At 37.8% G+C, this 27,383-nt stretch overlaps 1 protein-coding gene across 1 annotated transcript in view; it reads left to right on the top strand.

The window, feature by feature from the left end:
- The window catches only part of LOC131614161 (uncharacterized), a 73,002-nt gene extending 53,745 nt beyond the window's left edge, over positions 1-19,257 (top strand). Inside the window, exon 5 of the mRNA XM_058885787.1 lies at positions 19,204-19,257. Within this exon, the coding sequence (XP_058741770.1) occupies positions 19,204-19,257 (54 nt within the window). The remainder of the gene's footprint in view (positions 1-19,203) is intronic.
- Positions 19,258-27,383: the final 8,126 nt, after the last annotated feature.

Here is a 27,383-nt window from a genome sequence, read left to right as displayed (position 1 = left end):
GGTTAGCTAACATTGTTCCCGTTCCTAAGAAAGACGGAAAAGTCCGCATGTGCGTCGACTACAGAGATTTGAACAAAGCTAGCCCTAAGGATGATTTTCCTTTACCACATATTGATATGTTGGTAGACAGTACAGCAAAATCCAAAGTTTTATCGTTCATGGACGGATTTTCAGGATACAACCAAATCAAAATGGCACCTGAAGACATGGAAAAAACAGCTTTCATCACCCCCTGGGGCACGTTCTGCTATCGTGTTATGCCTTTTGGACTAAAGAACGCAGGGGCAACTTATCAAAGGGCCATGACTACACTTTTCCATGATATGATGCATAAAGAAGTGGAAGTCTATGTGGACGACATGATTGCCAAATCAGAAAATGAAGAAGATCACATACAGAATCTGACAAAGTTATTTCAACGCTTACGGAAGTTTCAGCTTCGCCTGAACCCCAACAAGTGCACCTTTGGTGTCTATTCAGGAAAACTCCTTGGTTTCATTGTCAGCAAACGAGGAATTGAAGTAGATCCAGACAAAGTCAAGGCAATTCAAGAAATGCCTTCGCCCAGAACCGAGAAACAAGTTAGAGGATTTCTTGGACGTCTGAATTACATCTCGAGATTCATATATCTCATGACTGCAACTTGCGCTCCTATTTTCAAACTTCTACGGAAAAATCAAAGTTGCGTCTGGACAGACGATTGTCAGAAAGCGTTCGACAGCATTAAAGAATATCTGCTCGAACCACCCATCTTGTCTCCTCCAGTGGAAGGAAGACCTTTGATAATGTACTTAACCGTCTTAGAAGACTCCATGGGTTGTGTCCTTGGACAGCAAGACGAGACAAAGAGAAAAGAGCATGCCATCTACTACCTGAGCAAGAAATTCACTGACTGTGAATCCCGCTACTCCATGCTCGAGAAGACATGTTGTGCTTTGGCCTGGGCTGCCAAACGTCTCCGCCAGTACATGATTCGACATACTACTTGTTTGATCTCTCATATGGATCCAATCAAGTACATCTTTGAGAAGCCTGCTTTAACCGGGAGAATTGCCCGTTGGCAGATGTTGTTATCAGAATACGACATTGAGTATCACACACAGAAAGCCGTGAAAGGAAGCATTCTAGCTGAGCACCTGGCTCACCATCCACTCAATGGTCATGAATCAACCAATTTCGACTTTCCGGACGAGGACGTCATGTACCTCAAGATGAAAGATTACGACGATCCACTACCAGACGAAGGACCTGAGATAGGATCCCAGTGGGGCTTAATCTTTGACAGAGCTGTCAATGCTTATGGACGAGGAATTGGGGCAATCATTGTTACACCTCAGGGTACCCATATTCCATTTACTGCCAGATTAACTTTCAAATGCACAAACAATGAGGCCGAATATGAAGCTTGCATCATGGGTCTCGAAGAAGCCATGGATCTAAGAATCAAACACTTGGATGTATACGGAGATTCTGCTTTGGTTATCAATCAAATCAAAGGAGAATGGGAAACACGCCAACCAGGGCTAATTCCTTACAAAGACTACGCGAGAAGATTGTTACCATTCTTCGACAGGGTAGATTTTCATCACATTCCTCGTGAAGAAAACAATTTGGCTGATGCATTAGCCACACTCTCTTCCATGATTAGGATAAATCATTGGAATGACATTCCTCAGATCGATGTTATGCGCCTGGATAGGCCCGCTCATGTGTTCACAGTAGAAGCAGTCATCGACGACAAACCGTGGTATCACGACATCAAGAACTTTCTTCAAAAGCAAGAGTACCCTCTTGGGGCATCAAAGAAAGATAGAAAGACTTTGAGAAAGTTAGCTTGTAGATTCTTCTTGAATGAAGATGTTCTGTACAAGAGAAACTTCGACATGGTTCTGCTCAGATGCGTTGACAGAAAAGAAGCAGAAATACTCATGAGAGAAATACATGAAGGTTCCTTTGGTACTCACACCAATGGACATACCATGACAAGGAAAATACTGAGAGCAGGATATTATTGGCTGACGATGGAGTCAGATTGCTACCAGTACGCAAAGAGGTGTCACAAATGCCAGATCTACGCCGATAGAATTCATGTGCCACCATCTCTTCTCAACATACTCTCTTCCCCTTGGCCTTTCTCCATGTGGGGAATCGACATGATTGGAATGATCGAACCAAAAGCGTCCAACGGACATCGCTTCATCTTGGTAGCTATAGACTATTTCACCAAATGGGTTGAAGCAGCTTCATATGCAAACGTTACAAGACAAGTTTTCGTCAGGTTTATCAAGAATCACATCATCTGTCGCTACGGCATTCCTAGCAAGATAATCACTGACAATGGGTCAAATTTGAATAACAAAATGATGAAGGAGCTTTGTGAAGAATTCAAGATCGAACATCACAACTCATCTCCTTACAGACCAAAGATGAATGGAGCTGTAGAAGCAGCTAACAAAAACATCAAGAAAATCATTCAGAAGATGGTCATCACTTACAAAGACTGGCATGAAATGCTCCCGTATGCTCTTCATGGTTACCGTACATCAGTACGTACTTCGACTGGAGCAACTCCTTTCTCCCTTGTATATGGCATGGAGGCAGTCCTACCTATAGAGGTTGAGATTCCATCAATGAGAGTTTTGATGGAGGCAAAATTAACAGAAGCCGAGTGGTGTCAAAGCAGATTCGATGAATTGAACTTAATCGAAGAAAAGCGCATGACAGCTTTATGCCACGGACAGCTATATCAACAAAGAATGAAGAAAGCTTTCGACAAAAAGGTTCGACCTCGCACAATCAAAGAAGGCGACCTTGTACTCAAAAAGATTCAATCTTTTCTCATAGATTCGAGAGGGAAATGGACTCCCAATTATGACGGCCCCTACGTGGTCAAGAGAGCTTTCTCAGGAGGAGCCTTAATACTCACGACTATGGATGGAGAAGAATTCACCCGTCCTGTGAACGTCGACGCAGTCAAGAAATACTTCGCCTAAATAATTAAAAGAACAGCTCGCTAAGTTGAAAACTCGCAAAGAGCGGCTTAGGCAAAAAAGAGCGTCTCGGTGAATCGAAAACCCGAAAGGGCGATTCAGGCAAAAATTAGAGACATAAAAAAAAAATATTATAATCAATCCCGGTAAACTTAAAACCCGAAAGGGGTAGTTTACGCAAAAGTTAGGGATATATGGCAAGTAACTGTGTTCAGGACAAACTTGATCATTCAAAATCCATAGCGGAGTATTCATCAGCAGTAGGTCATCTTCTACGAAGCACGAATACAGCGCAACTCGGAGTGGAAGGGAAAGATAACGGTCGTCACGTTTCATCGTAGCCCTTTTCCCGAAAATTACCAATTTCCAACTTTGTAAATACTCCATGGAATCAAGCATTTGGCTGATTACCATTCCATATATAATAATTTGAGCCTTGTGCTTTTCCTTTGCAATCTAGTCTTATTCAGTTTCTTGGAATGCATTTTAAGTTTAAACAGTCAATTTCTTGAAACAAATGTTTTCATAAAATAAAATGAATTTACTTGCAAAAATAAAGGTGAAATTTCTTTCTAAGGTTTACAAACAATAGGAAGAATGCAAACAGTTGCTCCGGGAACGGTTGAGACTCCGGGAACCAATATTTCCCCATGAGGTCGCTTTGCGAACATCTCCCGATGACGGATCTTTACTTCAATTCATATTACTTACTTCGGACAGCGGACAACTGATAACCAGATATTCCCAACAGAGTTCGAACTCCAAGAAGAGGACATCTTCTGATCAACAAGAATTCAAGTCGTATCTTAGGATTTTCCATCCGCGACAATTCTATTCACATTCACTTTACATTCTATCATTGTCATAATATTCATGCATACATTACATCATAATTGCATAGCCGAATCAGGCTTTGATCCTGTGAATGCCTAAGTCATTTAGGCATGAACTCAAGTTTCCCCTGCAAGTTCCGGAGAAACTTTTTCCTGCAAAACAACAGTTCATACACCAGGATCTCACCAAGCAAGTCAACAGATGGTAGTCTCCCTCAAAGAGATAGTTTGTTCACTTTTGGAATTCCTCAGCCGAGAATCTCCTGCAAAGCGAAAATTCGACAGTCTTTTTCAGATAAGATAGTCTGCTTCACATTTTGGAATTCCCTACAGGTTTGGTATTTCCCCAGCAGGGTCAAGAGGTGCCACTTCTTGTCAAAGAAAAAATCGAGAATCTCCCAGCAGATCGACAAATGATTCCCCAGCGGAGTCAGCGAATGATAGTCTTCGTCCAGAAGATAGTTCAGATTCCCTAACAAAGTCAGCAAATGGCAGTCTCTTTCAGCAGAAGACAGTTTGCTCACTTTCTATCATAACAAAGTCAGCAAATGGCAGTCTCTTTCAGCAGAAGACAGTTTGCTCACTTTCTTTCATGACAGGGTCGACAAATGGCAGTCTCTCCCAGTAGAAGACAGTTTGCTCCCCTAGCAATTGGCAAATGGCAGTCTTTTCCCAAGAAAAGACAGTTTGTCTGTTAAATACTCAAGAGATCGACAAATGGCAGTTTCTTCGAACAGTTTGTCTGTTTCTGGGATGTTTAACTCCCCACAGAGTCGATGAATGGCAGTTTTTCTGTTAGGAAAACAGTTCGTTGATTCCCCAGGCATCAGTTGACGAATGGCAGTTTTCACCCCGAAAATAGTTCGTCCGCCTTCAAACAAAGTCATTAGCCCCTCAAAAGATCATAAGGCCATATGACATTCTTTCAAAGACGTCAAGTCAAAAGGGAAGATGGTGAAGTTTCTCTACAGCCGTCAAATGGCATCTTACCTCCAAGCGCTGGTAAGAAGTTTGACGAGGAAACAAACCTTTGAAGTTTCTCTACAGCCGTCAAATGGCATCTTACCTCCAAGCGCTGGTAAGAAGTTTGACGAGGAAACAAACCTTTGAAGTTTCTTTACAGCCGTCAAATGGCATCTTACCTCCAAGCGCTGGTAAGAAGTTTGACGAGGAAACAAACCTTTGAAGTTTCTTTACTACCGTCAAATGGCATCTTATCTCCAAGCGCTGATAAGAAGTTTGACGAGGAAACAAACCTTTGAAGTTTCTCTACAGCCGTCAAATGGCATCTTACCTCCAAGCGCTGGTAAGAAGTTTGACGAGGAAACAAACCTTTGAAGTTTCTCTACAGCCGTCAAATGGCATCTTACCTCCAAGCGCTGGTAAGAAGTTTGACGAGGAAACAAACCTTTGAAGTTTCTCTACAGCCGTCAAATGGCATCTTACCTCCAAGCGCTGGTAAGAAGTTTGACGAGGAAACAAACCTTTGAAGTTTCTTTACAGCCGTCAAATGGCATCTTACCTCCAAGCGCTGGTAAGAAGTTTGACGAGGAAACAAACCTTTGAAGTTTCTTTACAGCCGTCAAATGGCATCTTATCTCCAAGCGCTGATAAGAAGTTTGACGAGGAAACAAACCTTTGAAGTTTCTCTACAGCCGTCAAATGGCATCTTACCTCCAAGCGCTGGTAAGAAGTTTGATGAGGAAACAGACCTTTGGAGATTTTCTCTTTATCTGAGATATTGTCCAAACGCAACTGAGACCAGTTTCGAGATTTGGACATCCGGAACGAGAGGAGGTTGTTTACCTTTTTCTAAGTATCAACACTTAGTTAAAGAAGATGGATTGCGCATCCTACATTGCCATCCATTCGCCAGAATCCACATCAAGTATTTCTACAGGAGTTTGTCTCCTCATCCCCCGCCAAGTGCGACAACGGGATCAAATTCATGCAAAGATTTTATCATCTCAGGAGCGCTCAAAATTCGGGCATTCTTTGATATTTAAGTCTCTTTTACACAGGAGAAATCGAGATCTCAATCTCTCTCCCTCCAGATAAAAGAAACTTAAATAGGGGCATCTGTCATACCCTAATTTTTGACCCCCCTGAGATGACATATCTTCAGGATTTTCATCAAGTCAAAGTAAGTACCCAGGGCAGTCTGGCATTCAATCGAGGGTGTTCAAAGACAAGAAAACTCAGGCAAAGGATCAATCAATAGAGGGATTAGTCTCTAATACAATCATAAGACTCAAAAGCCTCATTATTACACCTATGATTGATTAAGACACCCAGTCATCTAAGTACAGGATTACTCAGATCAACAGACTAGGGTTTGGAGCCTATCAAGGACTAAAATCAGAGATCACCTTTGGGAAACCCTAAAAAGCCCCAGGAAACCATTCAAAGACATTAATCATCTTCAAATAACTCTTATGACAAGATCCACTGGACATTACACCTCAATTCAAAGTCTACACTCATCATTGTCCTCTGATCGACAATTAGGGTTTTTGACCTAATTCACCAAGATAGTTGACTTTTAATCAGGGCATGGATCCAAAACTCAAGACATGATTCAAGAATCTCTACTACCTCAATATAATCCATTTACATCATTCATTTGAGGAGAAGATCTTGTTTCTACACAAAAGCCCAAAAATTCACTTTGTCAGGAAAAGTCAACTGTGTGGGATCATCATTGACTTTTAAGGTTTTTGGTCAAAAAATGACTTTCAAAGATCAATATCATCAATATATGGATGTCAAAGTCATTTGACCAAAGAAATTCAAAGAAATTCATCAAGGAGCAAAAAGTCGGGAATTAGGGTTTTTGAGGGCATGGTGAGAACTCAAAATTTCACCTACACAACTCAAAAAACTTCCAACATGAAAGTTGTAGATCTTGCAAAATAAAACAACATCTCACATAAGAACTTTTTTCAAAAGATCAACCATTTAAGGGTTTTGAAAATTTTGAAGTTTTAGGTCATAAACACTTAGAAAATTTTCTAAGTGTTTTAACTTAGTTTTCATCCAACTTTGGGCTCATTTTTCACAAATTTCCCAAATGATTCTGAAGAAGACATAAACTAATGATTTGAAGTAGATGTTTAGGGCTTTCCAAATTGTGTTCAACCTTCTCCAAATTCAATTTGAGCTAAGAGTTATGCTTGTTCAAAGTTGGCCTCATGAAGTAAAATTATAGGTCATGCATCATTTTTGAACTTTGAAATTTTGTGCACATGACCTCAATTATGGATGCTACACGACCCATAACATATCTGAAACAATGCCATGCATTCATTTTCACCATAACATAAGGATTGAAGAAGATTCTAAAAACAAGAACATGTGATTATGTAATGATTACATTTGTGAATTTATGGCAAATTGATGAATCACCCAAGGAATCTTCTCACCAACCAATTAGAGCTCATTTCTGGCTCAGAATTGTCCCCTAAGATCAAGCAAAATCGAGGGCTAGGGGATTGATCAAATGGAATCAAAATTCTCATCATTGCATAAGAGATATTTGCAAACTTCCTTCATGCTTAAGAAACCAAACTTCTTTCATTAAGCAAGCTCACTCTTCTGCAACTATACTGAACCAATTGCCTATAAATAGAGGCCTCATTCTCATTCAAAAAACACACCAAAGCAACAGAATTCTTGCTTTCTCTTTTCTTTCTTCATACTTAGTTTTTTCAAAGGTCCTTTGGCAAGAAGACTCAGATTCTTCAAACCAAAGCTCTCTCTTTGAAAATAAGTATTCAAACACATTGAGGGAGGTATTTGGAGGTGATCCAAACCTCTGGAACACTGCTGGGCGTGGAGAATCATCATCTCCACCTCTCATTTGGAGCACTTGCAGTTGGAGGACCACAGAACAATTCAGGAGGTTTCAAGCCAAGCCAATCATCCAGGCACACTCCTCAGGTCATAGTGAAGCTAACCAGATGGCTGCAGCTCATCTGTAACTCCAAATTCAACAACCTCCATGTTCACTTGAAGCTGAAATCGAGGGAGGTCCATAGAGCAATTCAGGAGGATTCAAGCCCCAATAAGCATTCAGTTAGCATCATTGAGTCTCAGGGAAGCTATTGAGATCATTCATTCAAGCCCAGGTGCTCTCTATCATCCTCACGACCTCCATTTTCAGAGGTAAGTTTCTGAACCTCACCTCTTTAATTTAAGCACTCTTTGTGATAAAGCTCGATTCTATCTTGTTCAGCATCATCAGAGGATTGAAAACCCTCTATCATCATTCATTTATCTTTCAGTATAGTCATTTAATTTGATTTTTTAAATTTAGGGTTCTTCACGATTTCTGGTAAATTAGTTAGATGTAGTTAATATAAATAGATATTAGTTACATATTTAGATTCATGAGGAAATTTGGAGTGAAATTCATCTTTACATCATCACGTTTGGTTGAGAAACGAGTAAGCTCAGAAGTTCAAATTTGAAGAGCTTGAGGTTGAAGATGAAGATGGTGGGTGGCGCCATTTTTGATTCTCAGGGGAGGGTTTAAAATATATTTAACTGAAAGCGTGTTTTAAACGAATACATCGTTTGCCCTAGTGGCCTCACATGCGCTCTTAGTCTCCTCATGCCTCAAGTCTGGGGTTCGAATCCCCCTCGCCCCAGACTTTTTATTCCTTTTATTTTTTTCATGATTTACACGTTTATCTGAAAATATAATGTGTTGGATGTGTATCACTATCACCATGCGCGCGCTGGCCCAGTGGTTTGGTTTTGGGTGTGTGACCTAAAGGGCGTGAGTTCAAGCCTTGGTGGAGACATTCCTAATTTTTTATCACTTGTCACACCTATTTTCTTCACAACTTCACACAATTAATTCACCTATCAAATTAAATCATTTTCACTTCATTTTTCATACACCTATTACTTAATATATCTATTTTGTGAATAGTCAAAAAAATCATAAAAATATTATTTATTTCATGAATTTTAATTAGGTTTAAAATAGTATGTTTTTAAGTGTTTTCTTAAATACTTTAAATATATATTGTCACTTTATTTTAACCTAATCACTTTGTAAATAATTTTATGATAAAACCCTAATTGTTTAGGTCTTAATTAGTTAAAAGTCTTTATTTTTACCTTAATTAAGTTGACTTTTTGTCAATTTTCAAAACTGTTTTCAATCTCCGAATAAATCAAATGATTAAGGTTTTCAAACAACAAAACCTTGTATCATTCCAAATCATTTTTCAAATTGCTTTTACACCAGTACTGTAAAGTACTGGGCCTCTAATAGAGTGTAAGTCCCAAACACCTTCTCTTCTTAGCTTGTTTTCAAAACTGTATTTTCAAAATCTTCTTTCTGTTTTCAAAACATTCCTCTGGTATTTGAAGGGCATTATTCCCGGTGAAACTCTTCAGATACCTATGTGACCTTTGTCCATCTTCACTTCTTCTGTTTTCAAAAACCATTAACTGTTTATCATATATATATTCAACTGTTATCAACAAAACAACAAAAATTACTGTTGAGGCTCTGTATATACTTCTTCAAAGGCCTCCACTCCATCCAGGTTAGGCTTTACAAGCTTTCAATTTACAGTCTTTATTTAAATTACTGTCAAATATAAACTGTGCATATATTAGTTTAGAACTACGTTTGAGTATAAACCTTAGGACAATTAAACTATTATATATTATAGGAATATGACCTAGGATTGAGAATGTCTTCCCGGTGAAGGCTCTTTCCTAATTAGAGATCTGTAGTTCAAACCACCAAGATGAATTATTCCCGGTGAAACATCTTGGCAAAAACCATAGAATCCAAAAATATAGGACACATCCACCCAAAGAGGAATTATTCCCGGTGAAACCTCTTACCCATTTGCTTAGAGCCAAAATAAGTTCAAAACTACATAGCTTTCTCTTGTGCTATAACAAGGACCCTCGATTAGCCTCCTCTTGGGCTTTGTACAAGGACCCACAGGCTTCTTAAAAGCATTTCCAGCTTCCTCTTGAGCTTGTATACAAGGACCCATCAGGTTTCTTATAAACATAGGAACAGGTCTTTAGTCACCTTTTAGCCTACCCTGGTGAGTTTCTTCCAATTTAAACCAGACTTTAAACAAGCTAAGTTTGTCTCAATTTTGCATTGAGTACACCTTTTGGAATGAGAGACATGGACAGTCTCTGTCACCCTTATCTTCATCAATCTTCCTTAGCAGAGTCTAGAATCCATGTTTATTTTCTCCTCAGCATGTGTCAGCCTTCATCTTGGGCTTTAAACAAGAAGTCTCCATTAGATAATCTTTCTGCCATCCATTTTAACAAAATCCCTGGAAAGGGTTAGCTTCCACACATTCTTTCATTTTAATATAAACCCCTGGAAAGGGTTAGCCTCCAAAGTCAATTAAAATCATTCCTTCATGTTAATAAATCCCTGGAAAGGGTTAGCCTCCAAAGTCAATTAATAAAAATGTCAAAAAATAAAATGCCATTTCTCCTAGGAGATAATTTCCCCAAAAGAGTCAAATTCCCTGGAAAGGGTCAGCCTCCAAAAAACATGATAAAGTCAGTCTTTTACCAAATAATTTCTCCAGCTGAGTCAAAATCCCTGGAAAGGGTTAGCTTCCAAAGAAAAACAGTCTTTCAATAAATAAAATCTCCTCAGTAGAGTCAAAACCAACAAAAATAGTTAGCCTCAACCTTGGGCTTCATACAAGGCACCCAAACAATAAAACTCCCCTGTCAAGAGTCAGCCTCAACCTTGGGCATTGTACAAGGCAGATAATAGAGTCTCCCCAGTGAGTTCTTCATCACTCAGTAGCCACAACCTTGGGCTTTGTACAAGGCAGATAAACCATATTTTCATGTGTCAAAGATTCCTAACACCTAGGATCTTTTCCCTATAGAGTCATCCATACTCAGTTTATTTAAGAGTCTGCCACAACCTTGGGCTTTGTACAAGGCAGAAAATAATGTTTTCCCTAGCTAGAGTCAGCCACAACCTTGGGCTTTGTACAAGGCACATAAAATAGAGTCATTCATTCAATTATCCTCAGCAGTTAGCCACAACCTTGGGCTTTGTACAAGGCACATAAATAGAGTCTCCCTAAGTAGAGTCAGCCTCAATTCTGGGCTTTGTACAGAACACAAAAATACCCTGTAATTAATCCCCAGTGGAGTCATCTCCCAGAGTCAATAATATTAATAAATCAATCAAAAAGCCTCAAGCTTGGGCCTCATACAAGCCAGCTAAAGTCAAATCTTTTATACAGTAGATAGACATAGCTTATCTCTATAGAGAGATATTTTTACTACTCTACCACATTCAAACAAACAAACATTTCAATTTCAATTTCAATCAAAGTCTCCCATTTAGGACTCTGAAAGACATGCTCTGGCACATCCCCAGACTTGTACACTTTCCCTAATTTGGATGAGCATCTTTCTTTCATTTTAGAGGCACGATGGCTGTCATACTTGATCAACCAAGTAGACTCCCCTCTTAATGAAACATCATTTTTTAGCTTTTCTGTCACTTTTAAATGTTTGTGGTAGAATAGTACAAATACCTCTCTGTAAAGATGATTTCATGTCTCTTTACTGTAAACAGAGATTTAATTCCAAGCTTCAACCTTGAGCTTCAAGCAAGGCACCAAAAACAAGTAATTTCCCTAGTTAGTTCCCCGAACTACATTAAGCTCTGACTTCCACTAGGGATATGTAGGCATGAGGTTCACAAGGAATCTCAGCGAGCTAATAAAATACCAAAAATAGTCAGTCTGTCTATATGTCTGTCTTTCTTTAAATCAATTCAATTCCTTCTCCTAACACAAAGGAGAAACTTTCCCAATCATTAGCAGCAAACACAATCACAATGACACAGAGAAGGTTCCTGTAGAGTACTACAGATATGTAGGGTGTTTAAACACTTCCCTATGTATAACCGACCCCCCGGACTCCAGAATTTCTAGTCTAGGTGAAATCCCCACACTTAGCAAACTCCTAGGGTTTAGTTGAGATCTTTTTTTCCCTTTCCTACTCGTAGGACAAATAAGAAAGTTCGTGTGATATCGTAGGAAGAACTGAAATAAAATTCATCCCACCACGGGCGCATTCTCCTTCCAAATTTCGCGTGAAGGGTTTAGCGTGCCGTCCTCCCAAGTGAGACGGGGAGGTAAAAAAACGACCACCACAGGTCGACACTTTGAAGGGCTCAAAAGTCAGAGACCAATTTCTGCAAAACTAACAAATGAGTGAAACAACAAAATTAAAATAAAGTAACAACAATCAAAACTAAAATACTATTGCAATGCGTGTAATATTGACACCAATCCCCAACAACGACGCCAATTTGTTGAAAGTATTTGTGGGTAAATATTTTCTATATATCGTATCCACATGCATTGGTTTAATATCACTGCCGTTCTATAGTCTGATTATTTTGAGTGAGTAAAAATAGGTGGTTTTTTTGTATTATCCTAAATTGACTCTTAAACATAAAAAATTATTAAAACAATATTGCTAAAAATTAGTTAACAATAAAGGAGGTATGTTTTGCTTTAGGGTTCATAAACCTATTCTTATGCAATTTATTAATTAAATCGTAAGTGAACCATCGTTTGAATTATTATCTTCACTTATCCTCAAACTTGATCCCATGTATGCAGATCAAGTTAGATGAACTTCTACCGTTATGAGATTCGATCTCTCAGAATATCAATATCGATAAGAGTAATAAAACGCGATAATTATGAAAACTCATTCACAATTCCATCTTTGCAAATTATGATTGAATCAATATAGTAACCTAGGGCAAAAGTTTAAACCTTTTCTTTCAATCAAAGATTCAACGATAATTTAACATAAAAACAAGGTTTCTTATTGATAATAAATTCAAACAATTGTTCACAGGAATTAATAAATGGTATTGCATAATCATAGGTTAACTACTACCTTAAACTCAACAAAAGAGGATTAGCTCTCCATGGATATGAATAACACACAAGGTTTGATTGAGGTATTCATCATGATCAAGAGAATCTCTTCAATTGATGTAGGGTCCACCTTTAATTATTGCCCTCTGCTTCAGAATCGAATTTCTCTCCCAATTTCGTTCACCAAGAGCTGCACACCCATAATGACGGCAAGGGTTTCTTTTTATAATAAAAAATCCTGATTCGTCGGGCTCGCGGCGCAACAAGGATTCCCGCGGCGCGGCCTAAAACAGTGAGTTTTGCGCGGCGCAACCTCTTACTCCCGCGGCGCGGCCTTGCTTTATCTTGCCTCTTTGCTTTGCTTCCAATTCTTTCAGCTTTCTTTCCTCTTCATGCTCTTGTAAGACTATTTTTCAGCCCCAAACCTGTATCAATAATACCCAAAGTGATTCGATTTGCTTTACAACTTGAACTAAACTTATAAAGTTCAATTCTTACCGAAAAACCAATGAAACTACCATAATTTTCTTAAGTTTAGAACAGAAAATAGTTATACTAACACACAAAAATACCATAAATTTACTCCTAACAGCTATGTTTCTGATTTCATGATTACATAGGGGACCTAGCCAAATAATATATATAATCCTAGTCCCTACCCATTATGGGCCAAGGGTTAAAAGCCCACACTTTTCCCACACCAATCAGGTTTCAGATACTCAGGCTTTAATTAAAAGGATCACTTAACCAATAAAGGAGTCTATTTATGCAACCTGATCAGAATCATTATTAACTCGTTTTTCATAAACTAAATAACAATTGATTGTAGCCCATAAAATATTAAATAAATAAAAAATTCGCCCACTTGGGCAAAATCAATCGTGTGATTTTAATTTTAAAAATACATTTTGAAAATGACTCTCGGGTAATGACTAATTCCTTAAAATGCGGTCGCATTTTAAGGAAATACATGATTCCAGGTGCAATATCTGAATATGACTTCATCCAACAAAATTCAAGCAATATTGACTCATGTGATTATTATATTCTTCACTGACATAAAACCTTCCATGGTTACAGATACTACATACCCGTATACTAGTCAACAGTGTGGAGTGTGGCAAGATTATATCATGCCAATGTGATCCAACAGCCAAACTGCTATTTTCTCTGTCAGTACTTGATAATTTCTCTCAAATGCCTTAAAGCCAAATAAATTGCATGATTTTTCAAATCATAATGCCTCAGCTCCAATATGGCATCGACCACCGGCACAATGGTCATGACAAGTTCAAAACTAGTTCATAGAATTAAGGTATCACGAAGAGGCCAACATTATCACACAATCTCCTTTGGGTGGAATGCACAAACCCAGGTGACAACAAGGTCAGAACCTCAAATGAGTTACTCACTAAGCATACATTGTTGGCCTTGTGATTGAACCAACTCTCAGATTTACTTGTATTACTCCCAAGGTGTGTCCAATCTTTCCTTCATAATTTGAAAGTACCATGTTATGTGGTTTCACATATTTGTCAAACATGCCGATCCTCTTTAGCATAAACTGGGGCACTAAGTTAACAACTGCTCCCCCATCTACCAGAACTTTATTTATCCCTACATGTTCGACCCTAGCTCTAATTTACAAAGGTTTCAGGTACCCTTTCATTCTAAGTGTAGCGGGAAAAATCTGAGATCATAGCCATAAATTGACTCGAATCAATATTTCAGTGAAAGTCGCCACCGCGCTTTATTGTTTCCAAAGGAAAAGGGAAAAGAACAAAGAAAACCCAAAGTTTGTTTTTTAAAACAAAAAGAGATCTTAGGTACGGGTGTTGATTATACAAGGGGAAGGTTTTAAGCACCCCTCATATTTGTGGTACTCCACATGAACCTTTTTGAAAATCTGTGTTGTGTGTATGCTAAAAAGGGTTTGTTTTAATTTTAAAATAAGCTCGGCAAGGCATTAAGCCTTGTGCCTACATACCTCCTCGGTGCAATGGAGAAGTCAGAGCTAATGTAGTTCCGCTTAAAAGGAAAAACATTTTTTTTAAAAAACGAATAAACATTTTATCGTCGTCGGAGAGAAATACTCAGCCATTGATCTTTAGCATGAGAACAAACGAGTTCTTTGCATCGCAAATGAAATAAGGGCTCCAACTCGGATAAAATCAACGAGTATGCCACTAGCTCTCTCACACGGAAAAGATCTCATTATATCAATCAATTTCAAAATCGTGGGGTATCGCTACTCGTTTCAACAATTAATCGTGTCTAAACTTTTGAAGAAAAGGCCACTAAGGGCAAAAGATATTTTTTAAGAAAGGTTTTGAAAAGGTTGCAAACATAAGAAGGTTTTGTAAAAAGAGAGAAGATTTTGAAAATTAAAGAAGGGGAGGAGATGAAGAGGCTATCGTATTGTGTAAAATAAAAGCTAAGGAAAAGAATGGTCTAACCGAAGAAGAAGCCAACCCTTAACATTATGAGTCAAGGTAGATTTCCCATCCTTTGGACTTATCGATACCAAACCAAAACATACTTGGGGATCCAGATGAACTTATTGTCTTTGCACCACTTTTGCATTAAGCACATTAAAATTCTGACGAAAATCGGGTAGAGTAACGGCTGTTTTCGGGTAAAATCCTTATATCAATGCCTTGGAATTAACCATCAAGGACTTTCAAGGAAATACCTGCATACACAAACAGACAACAATCCAATGCCAGACAGACAGAATAACAACAGAGTAACAGTATCATAACAGGGTCCAGAGGTACTAAGTCCATAAGTCCGAATCTCCAAAATGCTCAGGATAGTAACCAATAGTCCGAAAGAGAGCCTTAAGTGTTTTTTAGATTTTTGTTGTTTATTAGTGTTTTAGTATAAAAATAAAGTATGGTCCAAAGTGGACAAAGAGAAAATGGCGGAAACATAAACATAGTGTCCAAGTGGACAAAGAAAAAATAGCGGAATATAAACGTCCAAATGGACAAAGAAAAAATAGTGGAATGTAAATATGATGAAATGATAAAATAAAGCGATAAAGCAAGAAATATAAAGAGCAATATAATAAATTGCGGAAATTAAAGTTAGTCGTTAGATGTTAAAGATAACCATCTTGAAACTTGTCAAGTATGTTATCAAAGTTAGTAATAAAGATCGATGGTGAGTGAAGGATGTTCTCGGATTTAAATTCAATGGACATTTATCAGAAGCTTGATAAAATCATAGCGACTACACGATAAACCTCCATAAGTCTTAAATCAACCGCATACAATTCTCTTCCATGTTTGATCTTTTTTGATTCGGGACACGAAATATTGCGCTATGTTAAGCAGATCGCTAAGTGATTTATGTAGAATTCACCCTACAACGAGGCCGGTCAAAACTTTATGTGCTAATGCATGCGAGAGAAGCGATATGTAGATCACTCTCCGAAAGCAATACCGCACGAAAAGAAAAAAGGTAGTGATCTAGTCTTTACCAAGATTCCATAGAATTCTCAAGGTGTTAAGACTTTCATCGTTCAAAAGAAAAAAGAAGGATAAGAAGAATAAAATTCATAAAAGATAATCAACTCACACTATTATTAATATCATTCATCTAATATTATGGATTTGGTCATTTCAAACTTATCAACATCCTAGATCCAATGATATTAATGAAGTGGAGGAAGAAGAAAGCCAAAACAAGCATAAAAAAGGCAAAAAAAGCATTTTGCCTCACTGGAAATCGATTTACCTCTATAGGAAATCGATTTCCTGAGTGCAGAGTTCAAATCTGGCGCAGAAAATAGAGTGGAAATCGATTTCCCTCTGTAGGAAATTGATTTCCCGCGCACAATTTTCAAAAAAACAACATTATGAATTGTAAAACTTGATTTAGACAAACATACAAACACCTTATGATCACATATCCATTGGAGCACGAATTTTCCACCAATTCACCATCAAATAGGACCAATATAGCATCAAAGATGCATCACACACAACACAAAAGAATCACATTATGATAGATGAAAAAGGATGAAGAAAATTACCAAATCTTGAACAAAACTTAGATCCACTTCAATAATCACCAACACAAATCTTGATCTCTCAACAATAGAAGAAAAAAGAGTGAAATGAATGGTGGTTTAGCTCAAAGTTTGTGAGGTTCAAGGTGTGACTCACAAACTTTATGAAAGAACAAAGAGCTTTGGTGAATTTGGTAGGGATGAGGAGAGAAATTGCAAGGGGTTTGTTGGCTTTCCAAGCTTGAGAAATGAGAGAGTAGAGACCTCTATTTATAGGATGAGAGCAAGAGTAGTGGAAATTTGGTCTTTTTGAATTTGGTAATTAATTTTTGTTTAATTGGTGTTTAAATGGTAAAATGAGACTAAAATGGGTTTAATGAAGGGAATTAATTTTGGTGAGGTGGAAAATTGGTAAAATGACAAAAATGATCAAAGAAAAATAGGTGCCAAAATGATGTCATGCTCCATCCTTATTTTTTTGAATTTTGCGCACAGGAAATCGATTTCCCATATGTGTAAATCGATTTCCACCTTCAAATTTTCAAAAATTGTTTTCTTGCACTGTTTTGATTTTTGCCCGATCTTTTACCTATAAAATATAAACAAAAGAGACAAAATACATATTTTTGGATTTTGGTTAGTTTTAAACAAATAAAAAACTAGAAATGCTCAATAATTCCCTTCAGAGATAATCACAACATCAAGAGATAGAGCTTCACAATGGTGCTTTTGATTAATGATTTGATGCAATTGATGTATGATCTTAGGGTCAAAAATTGGGGTATGACACTAAGTACAAGCCTACACTCACCAAGAAGTTTTCGATTCATGGCAAACATCACAAGTGGACATGGCAAACATCATAAGTGGACAAATGTCGAGTCTCAAGTGAATGACTGAAAGAAAGACAAGATTTTGGGCATGCAATACATTTTAGGTCGACCCATACATCCCTTAGGTTGACTCAAACTGAAGCAAATAAACAAGATTCACCTCTGTCCCATTTAGGTCGACCCAACCAAGTAACTAGGTTGACCTAAACTGAAGAAAATCCACAAGAACTCAATTCAACTGTCATTAGGTCGACCCAAAGCTCATGCAGGTCGACGTAACTGAACACAAACAGAAGTATGGTGAATATGCTCCATTTAGGTCGACCCAATCAATAAGGTAGGTTGACCTATTACCTCAAAATCTTCCAAAATGATGCGCCTCAGTTGCTTTTGGTGTGCTGCACCTATTTATATCATTTTATGTTAATTATTCATTTTGAACACCAACAACTGAAAGATACACAAAGGCTTCTCATCTTCTTTCTTCTTCCCTACTCCAACACAATAACACATAACAATTCTTGTGGTGAGGGTTTGTGATCAAGATCGATAACGTCCATGGAATGGAATTGAAGGTTCATAGTGGGTGAAGATTTGTGGGGTTTTTGGTAAATAATATCTGCAGATTTTGTCCTCCAAGATTGGTGAATTTTGGGGGTTTTTATCAAGAGACTTCATCAATGATTCAGCTGAGTGTAAAGATAGAAGAACAAGGGTTCAAGCAATTCACAACACTGCAGAAAGGGAATCAAAGTGAAGCTCTTGGAAGATACTTTATTTGGCTCAAGATCAAGGGGAAGAAGATTCAAAGGATCAACATATTCGGTTTATCCTTATTGCTTTGTTATCTTCTTTGTATAAACTACTTTTAATCATAATGAAAGACATCCCAATTCCTGTTTGGAATTGGGGACAAATGTACTCGTAGCGAGGACGATAGACGAACTGCCTGAACAAATATCGTGTTCTTATTACTTTTATTTTTTCGTTTATGCAGTTTTTCATTTCTGGTTATAATTGCAAATTGATCAAAGTTTCAAGTGTTAAACTTGTGTGATAAGATTCTGCATAAACCTCACAAGTCACCACACTTTGACTTATAATCAATTTGGACATTATTACCAAGTGTTTGATATATTGCTTCTATTAAAATCAAGTCAATGTAGACAAGTTTACTCAAGCAAACACTTTAAACGATTTAAGCGAAACCTGTTGATTCTCTAAGTTTGTTTTCATCTTCACTTCATAACAATTTCGTGGTTTAAACACATATCTGATTCTTTCAATAATGGTTCGAAATAGACGCGAGTCGATCCCGAAACGCTTTCGCCAAAGTTTAAGAAAAATCTGAAAAACTCTGAGGCATCTATTCACCCCCTCTAGATCCTATAGCCTAGCGTCAAACAAGTGGCATCAAGGGCTCTGGTTTATTCCGTGCTACGTGAAACACTTATTGGAAAAATGGCTTCGAGACCTAAAGGTGCTTACAATAGAGCTCTAGTTTTCAACGGAGAATACTACGGCTATTGGAAGGATTGTATGTGCGTTCATATCAACTCCATTGATAGGAACATTTGGACAGCCATCGTTACTGGTCCTTTTCAGATCACCATGACCACCGCGGCTGGTGCTGTTGTTCCTAATCCAGAAAATAGTTAGAATGCTGAAAATGAAAAGAAATATGGATACGATTGGAAGGCGAGAAACATTCTTATCTCAGCTCTAGGAGTTGATGAATACTATCGCGTTTCCCATTGTAAATCTGCCAAAGCTATGTGGGACACATTGCAAGTTGCTCATGAGGCCACAGATGATGTCAAACTAGCTAGGATCAATACGTTAACTCAAGAGTTCGAACTCTTTCATATGGAAAGTGGTGAATCCATCGAAAATATGCAAAAGAGATTCGTACATCTTATAAATCGTTTAAATTCTCTTGATAGACCTGTTTCCAATGCAAATGCTACTAACAAAATTTTAAGATGTTTAACCAGGGAATGGAAACCCAAGGTTACAGCCATAAAGGAAGCAAATGATCTAAATACCTTAGACAACACCACTCTCTTTGGTAAACTTAAAGAACATGAGCAACATCTTAAATGCCTTGACATGCATGAGAAAAAGGTAAAGAAAGATAAGAATATGGAGAAAGAGGTAGAGAATAAGTCAATAGCTCTAAAGGCTTCAAGCTCCATGACCTCAAAGCGAGAGCAAGAGGATAGTGATACTAGTGATGAGGAAGATTTGAATGATGAGGAAATGAGACTGTTCGTGCAAAGATACAACAAGTACATAAAGAAAAATGGAGCAAAACACTCCGGCAAAAGCTTGATTAATTATAGGAAGCAATTCGACAAGTCCAAACAAGAGGATAACAATAAATGAAAATCCAAAGGTCCTTGTTTCAATTGCGGCAAATATGGTCTTACAAACCGGATTTTCCATATCTCAAGAAGGAGAAAGACAAGAATCAAAGTAAAAGTCATAACAAGCCTAGAAGAGCTTATATAGCATGGGCAACTGATTCTTCAAGTGAAGACTCATCAAACGATGAAGAAGAATCGGCAAACTTATGTCTTACGACTCATCAACACAAGAAAAAGAAACGTGTAAGTCATCTTAAACCTGAACTTGTAGATAATGTATCTCATGCTCAATTAGAATTAGCTTTTGAAGAACTACATAGAGATGCAATTGAAGCTTTCAAACTTTTGGCCTCAAATAAGAATTTTTTTCATATCTTGAATCGAAAGTTGAGAAGACCGAAAAGGATATGGAAGCTTTAAAACAATCTATGCTAGATATTCAAAAGAATGATATTGAGGAAGACCCTCCATCATGGTTTGGTTGTGAGACATGTCACATTTGGCAAAAAGAAGTAAAAGATCTAAAGGCCAAATTAGATAAGGCTCTACAACCAAAAGTGACTTTTGCGGTTGATCCTAATAAGTTCAAAAGATCGTATACTCGTTTATATAGTAAATACACTTTTGTACCAAAAGTATCAACTAGCAAAACAGCATATTCTCATCACATCACTTGTCACTATTTTTGCAAAAGGGACACACCATTGAAAAATGAAAATTTTGGAGGTTTTTAGTTCCTAAAGGAGTATTTCAATGGTTGCCTACGTGCAACAATTTATGTACTCACTACCAAGGACCCAATGAAGATTGAGGACCTTCCACTCTAAATTAATTTTGCAGGAAAAGTGTCTTGACATTGCCGAAAGGTTGTGGTTCCTTGATAGCGGATGTTCAAGACACATAACAGGAGACATATCACTTTTTGTTGAGCTTCATGCAAAGAAGAAGCAGTATGTCACCTATGAATACAACAATCGGGGAACTATACTTGGTAAAGGAAGTGTAGGTAACCCATCTACCAAAACAATATCTGATGTTTTTACTAGTAGAAGGTCTTAAACATAATATCTTAAGTATTAGTAAACTGTGCGACAAAGATCTCAAAGTATCTTTCAAAAATCCTGGTTGCACAATTGAACATATTAAGAAAAGAGACATTGTGTTTAATGACACATGAGTAAACTACATTTATATGCTAAAAGCAGACGAAGGCATATTTCTTGGTTACTCTCAATCTAGTAAAGCATATAGGATTTACAACAAAAGGCTACTTATAGTTGAAGAGTCAGTTCATGTGTCCTTTGATGAATCTTACTCAAAATGTGTCGAGAAAGGTATATCTTTTGATAGTGCAGGCCCATCTACTGAAGACATTGTCAAAGAAAAGGAAGAAGAAAGTGAAATTATTGAAAAAGAAGATGCTAAGGAAGAGAAAGATGAAGCTCATGATAATGTCGAAAAAGAAAGCATCTCAAACAACGAAAAGCTTCCTAAAGCCTGGACAAACGTAAAAGATCATCCAATCGACAATATATTAGGTGATATCTCAAAGGGCGTTACAACGAGCTCCAAGATAAGTAACTGTTGTCATCATTTTGCTTTTGTTTCACAAGTTGAGCCGAAAAACGCAAAGGACGCATTACTTGATGAGCATTGGCTAATGGCCATGCAAGAAGAATTAAACCAGTTTAAACAGAATGATGTTTGGGACCTTGTCCCTCATCCGGGAGAACATCAAGTAATCGGCACTAGATGGGTTTTCCGTAACAAACTTGATGAAAACAGAGTTATTACTAGAAACAAAGATAGAATAGTGGCTCAAGGGTACAACCAAGAGGAAGAATTTTCTAAGCTAATGTAGAGTGAATTTGAGATGAGCCTCATGGGAGAATTGAACTTCTTCCTTGGTCTACAAATAAAGCAGCTCAGTCATGGAACTTTTGTGAGTCAAACCAAATATTGCATAGAATTGTTAAATAGATTCGGAATGAGTGAGGCAAAGGAGATTGACACACCTATGGCAACTAACAGCAACCTAGACAAGGATGAAAACAGTAAAGAAGTTAATTTGAAACTATACCGAGGCATGATAGGCTCGTTATTATATCTCACGGCTTCAAGACCGGACATTATGTTTAGCGTATGTATGTGTGCAAGATATCAATCCTGCCCAAAGGAATCACACCTAAAAGCCGTAAAAAGAATTATACGATATCTCCGTGGAACTACTACATATGGTCTATGGTATCCTAAGGGAAATGAATGCTACTTAGTGGGATTCTCCGACTCCGAATTTGCTGGATGCAAATCTGACAGAAAGAGCACCAGTGGCACATGTCATCTATTTTCAAATTCATTAATCAGTTGGCACAACAAGAAACAAGTTTCAGTCGCGTTATCTACAGCTGAGGCAGAATATGTAGCTGCCGGAAGTTGATGTGCTCAGATATTGTGGCTCAAGCAGCATCTTATTGACTTTGGCATTAAGCTTGATCGAATACCTATCATGTGTGACAACACAAGCGCCATAAACTTAAGCAAGAATCCTGTTTTACACTCACGAACCAAGCATATCGAAATAAGGCTCACTTCCTAAGAGATCATGTAGAAAAAGTGGAAGTTATATTTGAACATGTAGAGAGCAAGAAGCAACTAGCTGATATCTTAACCAAACCTCTTGCAATCGAGCCGTTCTTCAACAGTCGCAGAGAATTAGGAATATTGGATATCTCTAATTTAAGCTAAATATGGTTTTTTTATATAATTATTTTAACTCTATCTATTGATTATGCTCAAGCTAACATCTCTCTTAGTGTGAAGGTAGTACGCAATCAATCAAAGATCGTGCTACATTGACAAGAGAAATATACTTCACCTTACATCATGATGACAAGATATCTGAAAATTGAGAAAGCGGTAACATGTTTGTTGTTCACTTCCAAAAATATTATTGATTATATGATATGCTATCAATTGACATGTTTATAATGACTTCATATATGCTTCTCCATATCTCTCATTTACATATATATATTGCTCATCATTAATCATAATATATCATGTTTGGGCATACACATGGTAGAACAAGTATACATTTTACATTCATAAGTCATTCCACTGCATTTCAAGCATATGAAGCATTTTTGAGTCGACCTCCTATGTCCTGGAGTCGACCTACTGAAGCATATTTCATAAATAACAAAAACACTCTCAGTTACGTCGACCTAGACCTGCTTTAGGTCGACCTATTCTGTATCCTTTGAAAAACCCCAGCCACTGCTTCTATTAGGTCGACGCAGACTATAATTAGGTCGACCTACTGCGACATAAATTCCCAAAATTGGATTTTAGGTCGACCCGGCCCATATTACTTCACATTTATTCATTCATTTTCATTCTTGTTCCATCTCAAACATTCTCTCTACGAAAAACCCTAAGTCTCCAAGCTCAAATCTTTCCAAACCTCATCACTTTCACACAATTCATCTCCAACAATGGCTCCAAAGTCCAGAAAAGGGAAAGAAATTGCGTCCGGATCTTCATCTCGACCGGTAAGTGCTCTCGCTCTCGTTCATCCCGATTGTAAGGCAGAATTTGAAAAATGGAAGATGAAACGGAAAATTATTAAGCAATATGTCTATAACCCTAAGGTAGCCGACCGTATGAATGTTTATGAAATTACTAGTCTTAGTAAGCATCAAAATATCCATCCACGGTTGGAATGTGACACTCCATATAGTGAAGATACTGTTCGGGCTTTCTATGCCGGGTTACAAAAGGGTGAAGGTTGTTATTTCCGGTTTGAGATGGGGTCACGCTCACACTTTGTTGATAAAAAGGTTTGGGCCAGCATTTTTGGCCTTACCCTTGTGGGTGATGAACTTTGTATAGAAGATGGCGATGTTCCGGCAAACTATGATCACTTGGCCTACATGAGATCAATTCTCAAGGACCCTTTTGTTCTTGATAAACCAAATGAAACAATCACAGCAGGGCACCTAAAGAGAAATCCTAGGCTATTAAATTGGATCATCTCCAGAATCATTCGACCACGATCGGGCGGATACTCTAGAGTTGAACGAAATGAGATTGTGTTGATGTACTTACTACAAAATAGAACTCGTGTGCACTGGCCTAACTTTCTAGCCACCAAGTTCTGTGAGGTCAAGCAGAAAACTACTGCTCTATGTTATGGATCGATCATTCAGACAATTGTGAACCACTTTGGTATGAAAATTGATGGACTGACTTACATCAGGATCAGACACCCTCAAGAGTTCTCTCAAACAACTTTGACTCTCATGGGCTATCACTAGGATCCAAATAGGCAAGCATACTACCTCATCCAAAAAGGTACTGGAAAAATTATCTACAACTATGATGATCCTGCTGAATTTGGTCATCTTGGAGGAAGTGAAGAGGAAGAACATGATCTTGACATGCCTATTGATGATGATCACACCATGGAAGATGTTCCTCATGATGGAGACTCAAATTGGCAATATGTACCTCCTCACGAAGAGGAAATTCCTTGGGGATACACAGCTCCACCACAGCCGGATCAATCCAACATCATTTCTATGCTAGAGAACATGCAACTTCTTCAACAATAAAACTTTGAAGCTCAACAACTCTAGTTTCAGAACATGCAGCAAGTTCAACAAGATCGCTACAATGAACATCAACTTTAGTATGAAAATCTTCATCGCTTGGCTCAAGAGCGTAAAAGTGATTTTGAGACCTTTGCCTCAAACCTCACTGAAAGACAGAACCGCTTTGAGGAAACAACAACTAACAGGCATGCTAGTCTGAGTCAAAGCTTCAGCATTCTCAACAGATCCGTCCTTGACCTACTTGAGCAAGTTGAAGAGGATAGACCTCAAGGTTTCCAAAGAGGAAGAGGAAGGCGAGGCAGACGTTAGAGAACATTGCATCACATTAGTTCATATCATTTCATATCATATTCTATCCTATTTATGCATCTTTTATTAACTGAACTTCAGCTTGGTTTGTAATCTTAAAATGCTTAGATCTTCTATTTATCTACTATTATGATATGTAATATATTATCTTGTTAAGATTATTCTGTGCGTTTCTTTTCCTCTATTACCTTCTTTACGTCTATCTTTTGATGTTGTCAAAGGGGGAGTAGTTGAGAGTATGAGTAAGGGGGAGCATACACATTCAAGTACGGGGGAGCTTACGTATTCAAGTACGCGGGATCTTACGCATTCAAGTATGGGGGAACCTACGTCATTCAACCAATGTTTGCCATCATCAAAAAGGGGGAGTATGTAAGTACAAGCCTACACTCACCAAGAAGTTTTTGATTCATGGCAAACATCACAAGTGGACAAATGTCGAGTCTCAAGTGAATGACTGAAAGAGAGACAAGATTTTGGGCATGCAAGACATTTTAGGTCGACCCATACATCCCTTAGGTTGACTCAAACTGAAGCAAATAAACAAGATTCACCTCTGTCCCATTTAGGTCGACCCAACCAAGTAACTAGGTCGACCTAAACTAAAGAAAATCCACAAGAACTTAACTCAACTGTCATTAGGTCGACCCAAAGCTCATGCAGGTCAACGTAACTGAACACAAATAGAAGTATGGTGAATCTGATGTTCCATGTGAAAGTTATGGCTGGTCAAAGTTAGGTTGACTTTCTCCTTGAAAACCCTAATTTAGAAACTTTGGATTTTGTTGATTTCTGAACTTTTCTTGATGAATCATGATCAATCCTTGATCAAATGATGAATGATACTTAAAAATAAGGATGTTGAGTAAAAATCAGGATTTTTGACTGTACTCTGACCACAGTTGACTTTTAGGTCAAACTAGTCGACTGTTGACTTTATGAGCAATTGACTGGGCAATCCTTGGAATTAAAGCTTGTACTTTGCCATAAAGATAGTTTGAAACATCCTGAGCCATATGAAATCCATTGGAGACCTTGAACCATTGATTTTCCTTAGAGAATTTGAAACCCTAATTCATTGAGCCATTGTTTAGGAGAGTGTGTCTTTGAGCCTTGAACTTTGGTATGAGCTTGAAAGGAGAAATTGGATGGGAAAATTTTGGGGTATGACAGCTGCCCCTGTTCAATCTTTTTAAACCTGAAGATGTAGAGTGGTTTGTATGTTAGTCGGTATCTGAAGGTGGAAGAGGATTGAACACTTGAATACGCAGAAATTTATACCATCGGGGGATGGGCTTAGAGATGCTATCCGGATGTTGGGGACATGAACTGGGCTTTAAGATGCCACCTGTCTTGATATGTTTTGAAAGTCAGAATGGATCGTGCGTTAGACTATATCTGAACTTGAAGTGTTGGGAAGTAGTTGTTGAATGTTAGTCGTGTCAGCACCGTTCGTAGTAACTGAATTAGACTTTTGGAAAAGTTGATCGTGTCTACACCATTCGTGATGATAGAATTAGATCTTTGAAGGTTGATCGTGTCAGCACCATTCGTAGTAACTGAATTAGATCTTTGGAAATTTGTCGTGTCAGCACCGTTCGTAGTAACTGAATTAGACTTTGAAAAAGTTGATCGTGTCTACACCGTTCGTGATGATAGAATTAGATCTTTGAAAAAGTTGATCGTGTCTACACCGTTCGTGATGATAGAATTAGATCTTTGAAGGTCGATCGTGTCAGCACCGTTCGCAGTAACTGAATTAGATCTTTTTGTCGTGTCAGCACCGTTTGTAGTAACTGAATTAGACTTTGGAAGGTTGATCGTGTCCACACCGTTCGTGATGATGGAATTAGATCTAAGTCTCTTGATTATCTCTGAACTATTCATGGAGAACACCCGAAACTAAGTATCAGAACTAAATTGTTGTCTTGATAATCTCTGAACTATCTTTGGAGAATACCTGGAAATAAGTATCAAAATTAAATCTCTGTCTTGATTATCTCTGAACTATCTCTGGAGAATACCCGGAACTAAGTATCAGAATCTTGGTTTTGATCATTTCTGAACTATCTCTGGAGAATACCCGAAACTAAGTATCAGAATCTTGGTCTTGATCATTTCTGAACTATCTCTTGAGAATACCCGGAACTAAGTATCAGAATTAAATCTCTGTCTTGATTATCTCTGAACTATCTCTGGAGAATACCCGGAACTAAGTATCATAATTAAATATTGGTCTTGATTATCTCTAAACTATCTTTGGAAGATATCCAAAATTAAGTGTCAGAACTAAATCTCTGTCTTGAATGAGCGTCAGAATTAAATTGTTGACTTGATTATTTTTTCACTATATCTAGAAGATACTATTCATTTGGTTTGTAGGAATAGACTGAAAAAGCTGTATTAATTTTATGCAATGTCGTGATGCATGTATTGTAATGTTTATTTTTGAAATGAATGAGATTGTATGCATATGCCATGAGGCGTATATGTGTTA

This window comes from Vicia villosa, linkage group LG6 (assembly GCF_029867415.1).
Source record: "Vicia villosa cultivar HV-30 ecotype Madison, WI linkage group LG6, Vvil1.0, whole genome shotgun sequence".
Lineage (NCBI taxonomy): Eukaryota > Viridiplantae > Streptophyta > Magnoliopsida > Fabales > Fabaceae > Vicia > Vicia villosa.
This window is presented reverse-complemented; position numbering and strand designations above follow the sequence as displayed.